The 13,052-nt window shown below is 44.7% G+C and overlaps 1 protein-coding gene across 1 annotated transcript in view; it reads left to right on the top strand.

The window, feature by feature from the left end:
* Positions 1-6,042, top strand: part of LOC141139089 (alpha-1,4-N-acetylglucosaminyltransferase-like) — an 82,417-nt gene extending 76,375 nt beyond the window's left edge. The window contains exons 3-4 of the mRNA XM_073624899.1: positions 5,518-5,643; positions 5,720-6,042. Coding sequence (XP_073481000.1) covers positions 5,518-5,643; positions 5,720-5,815 — 222 coding nt within the window. The 3' untranslated portion in view covers positions 5,816-6,042. The remainder of the gene's footprint in view (positions 1-5,517; positions 5,644-5,719) is intronic.
* The last annotated feature ends 7,010 nt before the right edge of the window (positions 6,043-13,052 follow it).

Below are 13,052 nucleotides of genomic sequence, written 5' to 3'. Positions count from 1 at the left end.
TTTGCGAAGCCTTTGTACCCCAGGGCAGACATCAACTCTGTGGCTAAAAAAATTGGTAGCTTGAGAAGTCCATATAATAGGGAGCACAATCTGGTCCAGGACTCCCAGAGATTACAAACAGCAGCAGATGACATATATGTCCCCAGGCTGTGGTACCACCACAGCCTGAGTCTTCTGTCAGACCAGACTGAACCTAGGTCATCACTTTCTTCTCTTCGCTGCAGCCTTCCCTCCATGCTCCCCTGCAGCCTTCCCTGCAGCCTTCCCTCCATGCTCCCCTGCAGCCTTCCCTGCAGCCTTCCTTGGAGGCTGTGGCTCTGGAGGTGGACTTGTGGCAGGAGGAGGAGGAGGATGGGCAAGCACACATAAGTGGACATCATCGGTCATTTGCCCCCTCAACCCCACGTGAATGGCCTCAAAAAAAAAATTTCACAGTTGAGGCGTTGGCCCTCCTCCATTTTGTGCAAATTTGAGGCTATATAGTAGCCATAGGCCTCTCCAGCATTGAGGGGGGCTTTCAGGGCCTCATTAGCCTCCTTAATGAGGACAAATGCTGCCTCCTCCATGTTACTCCCCTTCCTGGGCCTTTTGGGTGGAAGGCGGAGAGGAGGGACCTGGGATTGGGTGAGGCTACAGGGCCTGGCCACCTCCTGGCTGACACTTCCCCCTGCCTCCTCCTGTGTGCCACATTCCAGAGCCTCCTCCTGGCTGAGGTCTTCCTGTGTATGAAATAGTTTTAGTTTTTGGTTCATCAATCACACACAATTTTCAGCTCATGACTGTTTCAAATTGAATGTTAATATATAGAAAAGAGTATCATTCCGAGCCCAACATTTTTCATTCTTGTCACAATCATTTTTGGCCCCTACTGTCTATTGATATGTAAAACACTTTTTGTTAAATCATTCATTTGTTAGCAATAATAACATCTAGTTAACAACAATCATTTTCACATAAAAAATATGTTGAAAAATACTATACCTGGCTCCAGCTGGGCTCCTCAATTTCTTCCTGGATGGAAGGCCCAGGTTGGTCCTCGAAAACCTCAGCTGGGGTTGAGGGAAGGGTGGAGGGAAGGCTGGATGGAAGTGTGGAAAGTGATTCCCTGGTTTCCATCTGGTCTTCCAGAAAATGCATTTTGTTGTAGTACCTCAGGCTGGGTGCATACACATACTCTGCTGCTGCTCCTGACCTCATGGAAGCCTAGATCTTATTAAGCTCCTTCCTATACGTGCTTCTCAAGCTACCAATTTTCCTCTCCACAAAGTCGATGTCTGCGTTGGGGACCTGCGTCTTCACAAATTCCAGCAGTTTCTCCAGCGATGCCTTCCTAGCTGGTTTATTTCTTATTTAAGGGGTTTTTCACCTCCCACAAATTGCGCATATCCCTGTATTTATTAATGAACTGGCCAATGAAAAGGTCTTTAAATTGTTTCATTTTTGCTGCAAGACCAAACAAAAGACAAAAACACCAATATCAGGCTAAACTCTCCAAATCGTATCCCAAAATAGGCCTCAATCTAGAATCAGTATAGGCCACTCATGTCCCAAGTTAAAATGTTACGTTTGTTATTACATTCGTTGCTTCCGTTTCTCCTTCTGCACACAGAACGTACATACGACACATGCATGTTAGCTTTATATACACTCCGCATGCATGAAACTCTGCCCGCGTCGCCTGCCCCTGACGTTCTTTCTAGAATATTCCCCGCCCCTTCTCTTTGGGTGTGCAGTGGGAGACAACATGGCGGAGTGTACACAGCATGTGCGTGATAATAGCAGTAACGAGGAGGAAAGCCCGGAGCAAGAAACGTCACAATCCCGGAGGAGGAGATTTAAGGCCTCAAATATGTCTTTTGTAGAGATGGTGGAGATGGTGGACATATTAAAGAGGGCCCACTATGATAGGAAGTATGGACCGTACCTGAAGCCAAATGAGAGAAAGGCCAAGATCATGACTAAAGTTGTGAAGAGTCTGCGCCGGAATTTTGGGGTACGACGATCCAAGGAGCAATTGAGGAAACGCTGGTCAGACCTGAAACTGAGGGAGCAGAATCAGTACAGAAGGATCAAGAGAATGCTTCTAAAACGTAAGTAGTTGTCGTGTGTTCCTATTATTATTATTACTTGCATGCTGCGCCATGTGCTTTTCTTTACTGTTGGACAGTTTAAAATGGCAACTTTCATGTTCATGGGCACAGTAACCGGTCGTAGGAAACATTGTTTGTTTGCTAACTAAATATGATATTTTTCCCAGATACAGGGTTAACTACATTTGGTCATGATAATTTGTATTAAAAGAAGTTTAGGACATTGTTGTCTAGATGTGTTTGAAACTAGAAGGAATGGCAAACTTGATTCAGTGTAATGTAAGGAGAGGACACTCAGCAGTAGGGATGAGCCGAATACCCCCCTGTTCGGTTCGCACCAGAACATGCGAACAGGAAAAAAGTTCGCTCGAACACGCGAACACCGTTAAAGTCTATGGGACACGAACATGAATAATCAAAAGTGCTAATTTTAAAGGCTTATATGCAAGTTATTGTCATAAAAAGTGTTTTGGGACCCGGGTCCTGCCCCAGGGGACATGGATCAATGCAAAAAAAGTTTTAAAAACGGACGTTTTTCCAGGAGCAGTGATTTCCCGTGTTTAGAACAGTCTGACAGCAAAATGACATTTGGAAGGAAAAAACCCATTTAAAACTACCCGCGGCTATTGCATTGCCGATAATACACATAGAAGTTCATTGATAAAAACGGCATGGGAATTCCCCACAGGGAAACCCCGAACCAAAATTTAAAAAAAAAAATGACGTGGGAGTCCCCCTAAATTCCATACCAGGCCCTTCAGGTCTGTATGGATATTAAGGGGAACCCCGGCCAAAATTAAAAAAAAAAAATGATGTGGGGTTCCCCCTAAATTCCATACCAGACCCTTCAGGTCTGGTATGGATTTTAAGGGGAACCCCGCGCCAAAAAAAAAAAAAAAAACGGCGTGGGGTCCCCCCAAAAATCCATACCAGACCCTTATCCAAGCACGCAACCTGGCAGGCCGCAGGAAAAGAGGGGGGGACGAGAGTGCGCCCCCCCTCCTGAACCGTACCAGGCCACATGCCCTCAACATTGGGAGGGTGCTTTGGGGTAGCCCCCAAAACACCTTGTCCCCACGTTGATGAGGACAAGGGCCTCATCCCCACAACCCTGGCCGGTGGTTGTGGGGGTCTGCGGGCGGGGGGCTTATCGGAATCTGGAAGCCCCCTTTAACAAGGGGACCCCCAGATCTCGGCCCCCCCTGTGTGAAATGGTAAGGGGGTACTCACCCCTACCATTTCACTAAAAAACTGTCAAAAATGTTAAAAATGACAAGAGACAGTTTTTGACAATTCCTTTATTTAAATGCTTCTTCTTTCTTCTATCTTCCTTCATCTTCTTCTTCTTCTGGTTCTTCTGGCTCTTCTGGTTCTTCCTCCGGCGTTCTCGTCCAGCATCTCCTCCGCGGTGTCTTCTATCTTCTTCTCCTCGGGCCGCTCCGCACCCATGGCACGGGGGAAGGCTCCCGCTCTTCTCTTCATCTTCTTCTTCATCCTCTTCTCTTCTTCATTTTCTTCTCCGGGCCGCTCCGCACCCATGCTGGCATGGAGGGAGGCTCCCGCTGTGTGACGGCGTCTCCTTGTCTGACGGTTCTTAAATAATGGGGGGGCGGGGCCACGTCATGGGGAATGCCACAGGGAAGTCCCATCATGTCCTGTGCGTCAGAGGGGGTCACCGGGTGGCCCCGCCCCCCGTTATTTAAGAACCATCAGACAAGGAGACGCCGTCACACAGCGGGAGCCTCCCTCCATGCCAGCATGGGTGCGGAGCGGCCCGGAGAAGAAAATGAAGAAGAGAAGAAGAGAAGAAGGAAGAAGAGAAGAGGATGAAGAAGAAGATGAAGAGAAGAGTGGGAGCCTCCCCCCATGCCATGGGTGCGGAGCGGCCCGAGGAGAAGAAGATAGAAGACGCCGCGGAGCAGAGGCTGGACGAGAACGCTGGAGGAAGAACCAAAAGAGCCAGAAGAACCAGAAGAAGAAGAAGATGAAGGAAGATAGAAGAAAGAAGAAGCTTTTAAATAAAGGAATTGTCAAAAACTGTCTCTTGTCATTTTTAACATTGTTGACAGTTTTTTAGTGAAATGGTAGGGGTAAGTACCCCCTTACCATTTCACACGGGGGGGCCGAGATCTGGGGGTCCCCTTGTTAAAGGGGGCTTCCAGATTCTGATAAGCCCCCCGCCCGCAGACCCCCACAACCACCGGCCAGGGTTGTGGGGATGAGGCCCTTGTCCTCATCAACATGGGGACAAGGTGTTTTGGGGGGCTACCCCAAAGCACCCTCCCAATGTTGAGGGCATGTGGCCTGGTACGGTTCAGGAGGGGGGGCACACTCTCATCCCCCCTCTTTTCCTGCGGCCTGCCAGGTTGCGTGCTCGGATAAGGGTCTGGTATGGATTTTTGGGGGGACCCCACGCCGTTTTTTTTTGGCACGGGGTTCCCCTTAAAATCCCTACCAGACCTGAAGGGTCTGGTATGGAATTTAGGGGGAACCCCACGTCATTTTTTTTTTATTATTTTGGCCGGGGTTCCCCTTAATATCCATACCAGACCTGAAGGGCCTGGTATGGAATTTAGGGGGACTCCCACGTCATTTTTTTTTTTAATTTTGGTTCGGGGTTTCCCTGTGGGGAATTCCCATGCCGTTTTTATCAATGAACTTCTATGTGTATTATCGGCAATGCAATAGCCGCGGGTAGTTTTAAATGGGTTTTTTCCTTCCAAATGTCATTTTGCTGTCAGATTGTTCTAAACACGGGAAACATGCGCCCCTTTACAGGCATACTATAGACACCCCCCAGGTACGAAATTTAAAGGGATATTACACTTTTATTGTTTGACTTTAAGCATTATTAAAATCACTGCTCCTGAAAAAACGTCCATTTTTAAAACTTTTTTTTGCATTGATCCATGTCCCCTGGGGCAGGACCCGGGTCCCCAAACACTTTTTATGACAATAACTTGCATATAAGCCTTTAAAATTAGCACTTTTGATTTCTCCCATAGACTTTTAAAGGGTGTTCTGCGGCATTCGAATTTGCCGCGAACACCCCAAATTGTTCGCTGTTCGGCGAACTTGCGAACAGCTAATGTTCGAGTCGAACATGAGTTCGACTCAAACTCGAAGCTCATCCCTACTCAGCAGCTGTTTACACATCTGGACTCAGGAGCACTAGTGTGGGACACAAGAACAAACTTTTTAGGGTGTCCCACACAGGTACTCCAGTGGATACTTGGGGTGTCTACATGTGTGAAACTTGTCCAAAAAAGGTAAGTATTCCAGCTTTGTTAAGGGAATAAATCATGTCTTCAGCTTTGAACTCTGCCCAAACAGACAATTGTACCCCACTTCCAAGCAATGTTTCATATTCCTATTTCTGGCCTCAAATATTTGTGTGCTAAGTATACCTTTTGTTTCATTCTCATAGGGGAGAAAAGACTTGGGACGACTGAGCACACCAGGAACCCCCCACCTCCTGAAGAAGGGGATCAGGGAACACCACAAGGTGAGGATGTGGAGGAAGGAGAGGTGGTGGAAATTGTCACCACAACAGGTGAGTGTCTGAGACCACAGATTCAGGTAATATGCCTGCAGATTTATAATACATGTTGTATATTTTTTTCTTTTAGGTGATTTGCATGTTGTGGAAAAACAAGCTCCTCATTTCATCAGTGACAGTGCCCAAAGGCTTATCTAGGACATCATGTATTGTTGTCAGGATTTAGACTTTACAAAGCCAAAACAAATGAGATTGAACAAAAACTGAAGAACATGATTGATGTTGTAGGAAGAATATAAATACCCAAAAAATGCCAACATTTCTTTTTTTATTTAAAAAAAATGTATGCATTTTAAAAGCCAAATTTTGAAGATGCACACAGTGTGTCAACATGTGCTATCTTCCATCAGGGGATATCGATGTACGCGTTTTGTGGCTGCAAACCCTTCCTCGCAACTCAAGTAGGTGTGAGGAAGGGGTTGCACTCCCAAAACACGTTCATTGATCCCCCATGATGGGAGATAGCACATGTTGACATTAGGCATGGGATCAGGAGGAAAATCCCCAGATTGACTCCTAATTTGTGTGTATATTCAAAATTTGGCTTTTACAGGGTTGACATTACCCCATCTGATGAAGGCAATATCAACACATTTTGGCCACTATAATGTCTGATATTGCCTTAAGTTTTTCAATGTTGAACTTTGTAAGCTCCTGAGTTGTGTGTGTTATGTTTTGAAACATGCCTGTTTATGTACCCTAAAAAAAAATCAAGGTAAAACTTTAGGAAACCCAGATTTTTGGGTTTTTAAAAAAAAAACATTAGCAACGCACATGTGAATGTGCACGGAGTAAAAAGTTTTATACTCTACAATGTGTGGCTTCTTCTTGCAATGCTCAATAACAGTTTTTGTATTAAGTTGGTGTTTACAATGACAATGGGTGTTATTTAATGATGGAAAAACCACTTGGCACTACAAGTGCACTAGGAGAACCTAGGAGACACCAAAAAGAAACACAAGCAGTAAATGAAAATCAAGATTTTATCTGATAACATAGAAAATTTATTCAAAATTGGTTGGCAAAGCAATGGCCCCCCTACCCGTAAAATATTCGACATATTTTTCCTGCACTTCACAGGCCCTTTTTTTGGGGGGCAAGCCAGGACGGCCCGCTTCCAGGGCCGTCATTGTTTCATTAAGTCCGGCCTCAGGCCCAACTGAGGAAACATAACTTGGATTATTTCATTTTAAAAAGTTGTGCAGTATGCAGCAAGATAACACAATGTGGTTTAGTTTGTACTCTGCCATATTTATGGCAGTTAAAAATAGGTGGAACCAGCTGGCCATTATCCCAAAGGCATTCTCCGTGACCCTTCTGGCTCTGGCCAGCCGGTAATTAAAAACCCTCTTCTCCGGGGTGAGGGTCCTCTGGGGGAATGGCCTCATCACGTGATCACCCAGAATGAATGCCTCATTTGCGACTAACACAAATGGCAGTCCCTCAATGTTCTCTTCCACAGGTGGCAATCCCAAGCCACCACTCTGGAGATGTTGATAGAACTCGGTCTGGGCAAAGACTCCACCATCCGACATCCGGCCATTCCTCCCCACGTCCACATACAGAAACTCATATGTCGCCAACACCACCGCCATCAACATGCTACTATGAAACGCCTCATAGTTATAATAGTACGACCCTGAATGGGGTGGTGGGATGATGTGGACGTGTTTCCCATCAATTGCCCCTCCACAGTTGGGAAAATCCCAACGGTCGGCAAAGTGGGATGCCACAGTCTGCCATTCCTGTGGCATTGAAGGAAACTGTGGAGTCAAACAAAAACATAAAAAGTAGACACAGTAGCGTAGACACAAACATTCTTGGCCATCATCAGTATAACATTTTTTTGAAGGAGTATTTAAAGGCAAAAATATTAGGTCCACTCTATCAGATTCATCCACCCCTCTGATGGCCCATTGTAAAAATTTTAGGGGGGGGGTGTTTTGGACAGGTAACCCTCTCCACTTCATTGAGAGCTGAATTCATAAATAATGTGTGTTTCTTTGGCCAGCCCCTCCTTACTTACACTATTGACAGCCCACTGGACAGATAAGAAGTGTCATAATACAAAAATATAAATCCAAACTGTACAAATTGAAGCACTTTTTTTACATTCTTCAATTAACTAGCAAGATAATAGGAGAAGCAAAATTGAAACAGTACCATTTGAAAGTATTCAGGCATGGGTTAATTTAGCGGTTAGGGGGAAGGGAGGGTTCAAAATTATATTGGGACCCCAAAAAAAAGCCTCTTGCACTCTGCCTGAATTTAAGGACACAAATAACATGTGTACACATTTTAGGGGGTGTTTAGGGTAAAGCACTACAATAGAGCTGACAAAATACATTGTTAAGTGACTAGGCTAGGTGGATATGGGCCCAGGATAGCATGCTGGGGAGGTTAGTAAAGGCAAATATGCATGAAGGACAAAAAAGGAACTCAAAAAACCTCCAGCAGGCATGAGGACAAAGGGGACATTCACAGCATATTACAATCATGTTAATTAGGGAATGATGAAAGAAATACAATACATTAGTAAACATTAAATACATAGAATGTGATGTTAAAGGAGAAAACGTACCCTAATATAGTCCTTCTGCAGGACCTGAATGATAGCAGAACAGGTCTCTGATATAATGATCCCCAGAGCCTGGGGGGAGATGCCTGTTGAGAACTTGAGGTCCTGCAGACTTCTCCCTGTTGCCAAGTACCGCAACGTGGCGACTAGCCTCTGCTCGGGAGTGATGGCCTGCCGCATGCAGGTGTCCTGCCTGGTAATATAAGGGGACAGCAAAGCCAACAAATGGTGAAAAACGGGGTCCGTCATCCGGAGAAAATTCCTGAAATTATCAGGGTTATTCTCCTGGATCTCCCACAACAAAGGCATATGAGAGAATAGGTCACGCTGGAGCAACCAATTCTTCGTCCATGAACTCCTCCCCACTCTGTTCATGGACTGGGCTTGGGTCAAAGTAAGAACCCCAACACCAATCCCTCGAACAGCACAAACTCGACAACGAGGATGTACCCGCAACATGGCTTCAAAATGGTCGGCTGGTCAGAACGAACTAAACAGAAAGCACTGAAAAACAGCAAGGCCTGAAAGAACGAGCTGAAAATTAGAAATGAGCGGAAAAGAACACACTGGGAATCAAATACGGTACTATAAATAGCACGCACTGACAAACAAATGCGAACTGACTACACACACTGGAGAACAGATACGAACCCACAAGCACAAACTGAAGAGCAGCAACGATCTGAAAAGCAGGAGTCTGAAAAGCATGAATCGTCTCTCACCAAACTTCTACTAAGACAAGATAAACATGAGATTAGCAGAAGGAGCCCAAAGGGTGCCTCACTGGCTATTGAACTTCCGTTTTCTAGTGCTGTCGTACGTGGTGTATGTCACCTCGTTCTTAATGGGCGGAATTTTGTGTGACCGTGTTTATGCAAGACAAGCTTCAGTGGAATCCCATCGGAAAAGCCATCACACCTTTTTCCGACAGAAATCCCGATTGTGTGTACGCGGCCTTAGAGATTTCCATTGTTTCTGGTCCACTGTTACTGGAATGGAGAGTGAGATAAAATCTACTCAACCAAGATTGAGAAAGCAACTAAAAACCTCTTGTACAGTGAGTTAAGTTAAGAGCTGACAAACCATTTATGCAGAGTGCAGACAATGCAGCTACACCAAGACCATGTTGATGTAAGGGACACATCCATACTATATGAGGGCTGAAATGTTGCTGGGGTGCTTACTGCTGTTGTGTAGGAGACCCTTCATGATGTGCTAATTCCAGTGGTGTCTGGAAGCAAGCTAATCTTTCATTTCTTGGCTTGGCAGCACTGACTAATTTTGGACTGAAAGTGATGGTGATGTTTACTTTTTTATTATCTGATCTATACACAATGATAAGTGTTTGTTTTTGAGCAGTACCTGAATGGGAGCCCAGAAAGGTTTTTCTTTAATGAGGGCCCTTTTGAAGACTATATAAACCAGTGAGAGGAGTTAAAAACCCTGTTAAGTATGTATTGCTATCTGGCCTTTCAACGTTTCCTGTTTTGGTGACACCGTGTCTATCAGTGTGTGATATGGGGTCCCTTTGACAGGACGTATGTGGAAATCATCCTGATGGGTACTTGGAAATAAAATCACTGGCGGGTGTTCTAAATCTTCCAAACTCTAAAGCAACAGGACAAGTCAGCAGAAGAGGGCATTGAGGAGGAGGAGGAGGGGTGGAGCTGACAGATCTTGCATAATCACCACCAGCTGTATGAAGATGTGGTGGCAAAACAAGCTCCAGCAATGAATCGTATCCTGCATCCTTCCAAGCTGCAAGCAGAGTTACCCAGTGTGCTGTGAACAATATCATCCCTGAGCCTGCTTGCTGGACCACATGTCAGCAGTAATGTAGACCTTGCTGCTGACTGCCTTGCCCAATGATGCTAAAACATTAAGAATGAGGAAAGGGGCCTTGGAACTTTAAAAGAAGCACATAGGTATACAGAAATAATTTAATATGATAATAATATTTAATATAATAATAATATAAATAATCTGGTACATAATGGTAATCATGATACATAATGGAATCAATGCAGCTGATATACATACAAATACAAATTTACATGTAATAAAAATCAAATAAGGTAAACAGTTGATAACACATAATTTGTGTATAATAAGTAAATTAGGTAGAGCATTATACAGCTCTACGCATTTCATGGATTGATCCAATCTTCAGGAGCATGCACGTGACTTGAATTTTGTAATATATGATAGTAGAGATGTCTGTATGGTCTGACCCTGCCAAGGAAAAGGGTTAATAATAAGAAGTATGAATACAGATTAAACCCATAAAAGTCCCCACTGTCTAAAGTATTTACAGACGTAACTCTATAGCAAGAGGGTGGCAATACAGATTGGAGATCCCCTAAGGGCATCGCTACCATGAGCTGAGGTGACGAAGAGCGGGCCGAAGCCCAACAAGAACAACATCCAGGGGGGTATATTTACAAGTAGTGAACAATAATCATGGATATCCATGAGTGCTGAAACCAAACAAAGACTATTATGAGAATAATGTAGTTTATATGTTGTGCAGAGTGTCCTGTACTTGGTAAAGGGCAGGGCAAATAATATTATAATGAGAAGTGTCAGTGAAGTCCGAGCAGGTCTGAGGTTACATAAATAGTGAAAATTAAAGAATAAAATCATGCGAAAAATTAGATAGGGACCAGATACCTAAAAGTGCCACATGAGAATGATGGTAAAGGAAAATAAATTATCTGAAACTGAACCATAAAACTTCCAGTCGAGTCATACAAAAGTAAAGCATAGAGAGTAGATAAAACCACCAGAGTGAATCAGCCTCTCATGAATGGAGCCTATAAGGACACAGCAGCCACAAGCCCACCAACGTCACGCAGGCATACACCAAGGGAGAGAAGTGCCAACAGTCGGACGGACAAGCCATTCAGCGTTCGCGCCAGATCATGCCTCCCACCAGTCGCCAGGTGAACAGACAGTGCTGGCGAGGCGGTTACACGCTGCGTGATGCCGCATATCCGGCACAAAGGGTGTGATGTCGACGCATGGTGCTAGGGGTCTCCACCCACCCCAGGAAGAGGGGAGGAGATCCCACAGCTCGCTTCGCAGCTCCTGGAAGAGATGGGAACATTTTGCTCCTGAACCAGATCATGTGACACATAAATCAAACCATGTGGCATAACTAAATATCAAGAAATGGGAGATAATAACCCCATCCCATGGTTATATAACCCTATAGAGTAGGGATGAGCTTTATGTTTGGGTCGAACATGAGTTCGACTCGAACATTTTCATGTTCGAGCGCTCGTCAAAATATGAACATTATGGGGCATTTGCGCCAAATTCGAGCCACGCGCCACGCCCATAATGCACTGCAACATCGCAGTGCATTATGATGATTGGCCAGGCATGCACTATGACCCGCGTGCTTTTCCTAATCACAGCGCCGTCAGCAAAGAGAGCCATAATTGGCAAAAGGTAGGGTTCCTTTGGCCAATGATGGCTCAGGGGGTTAAGTCCATGCTGAATGCTAGCTTGGCTAAATTGCTAGCACTCCAACTGCTGCCTTTTCAGCTTGTAGACTTTGCCCCCTTTTGTGAATTTGTGGAATGTGCGGTACCTCAGTGGCAGGTTCCTAAACGCCATTTCTTTTCACGGAAGGCCATTCTGGCTCTCTACCGACATGTGAAAGGCAATGTCTTGGCCTCGTTTGACAGGGCGGTCAGCGGTAAGGTGCATATTACCGCTGACTATGGATGAGCCGAACACCCCCTGGTTCGCACCATAACCTGCGAACGGACCTAAAGTTTGCGCGAACTTTAGAACCCCATTAAAGTCTATGAGACTCCAACGTTCAAAATCAAAAGTGCTAATTTTAAAGGCTAATATGCAAGTTATTGTCCTAAAAAGGGTTTGGGGACCCGGGTCCTGCCCCAGGGGACATGTATCAATGCAAAAAAAGTTTTAAAAACGGACGATTTTTCGGGAGTAGTGATTTTAATTATGCTTAAAGTGAAAAAAAGTGAAATATTCCTTTAAATATCGTACCTGGGGGGTGTCTATAGTATGCCTGTAAAGTGGCGCGTGTTTCCCGTGCTTAGAAGAGTCCCTGCACAAAATGACATTTGTAAAGGAATAAAAGTCATTTAAAACTGCTTGCTGCTTTAATGTAATGTCGGGTCCCGGCAGTATGGATAAAAATCAGTGAGACAAATGGCATGGGTACCCCCCCAGTCCATTACCAGGCCCTTTGTATTGATATTAAGGGGAACCCCACACCCAAATTAAAAAAGGAAAGGCCCCCACGCCCTATATACTCTAAACAGCAGTATACAGGTGGTGCAAACAAGACAGGGACTGTAGGTTTGCTGTTAAGTAGAATCTGTTTGTAATTTTAAACTGGTACAGTTTTAAAGTGTAGCTCCAGCCAAAAAATCTATTTTTAAGCTTTTTGGAAAACATAGGGAAGGGTTATCACCCCTGTAACATTTGTTTTGCTGTCTGTGCACCTCTTCAGAAGATTTCACCTCACTTTCTGTCCCAATGACAAACGTTTTTTTTAAATTTGGGGTTTTTAGTGAAACAAGGATTAGTGATAAAGCATCAGTGGAGAGGAGACACGTTTTTCCCATATTTTTTTTTTCCCTTCCTAGGGGTAGATTTCATCTCATTTCCTGTTGTCTCCTTCCATTTCCAAGTAGGAGTCGTTTGTAAGTTGGATGTTTGAAAGTAGGGGCGTGCCCTATATACTCTGCAGAAATTGGGGCCTTAGGTGTTGGTGTTGCCACAACACTGTAAGCCCTCACAGTTACTCTTGGTGGACGCAGGAATGGGCCCTGCTGTGAAATAT

This window comes from Aquarana catesbeiana, linkage group LG04 (genome assembly GCF_042186555.1).
Source record: "Aquarana catesbeiana isolate 2022-GZ linkage group LG04, ASM4218655v1, whole genome shotgun sequence".
NCBI classification, from domain to species: Eukaryota; Metazoa; Chordata; class Amphibia; order Anura; family Ranidae; genus Aquarana; species Aquarana catesbeiana.
The sequence above is the reverse complement of the archived record's forward strand: the minus strand, read 5'-3'. Positions and strand labels throughout refer to the sequence as shown.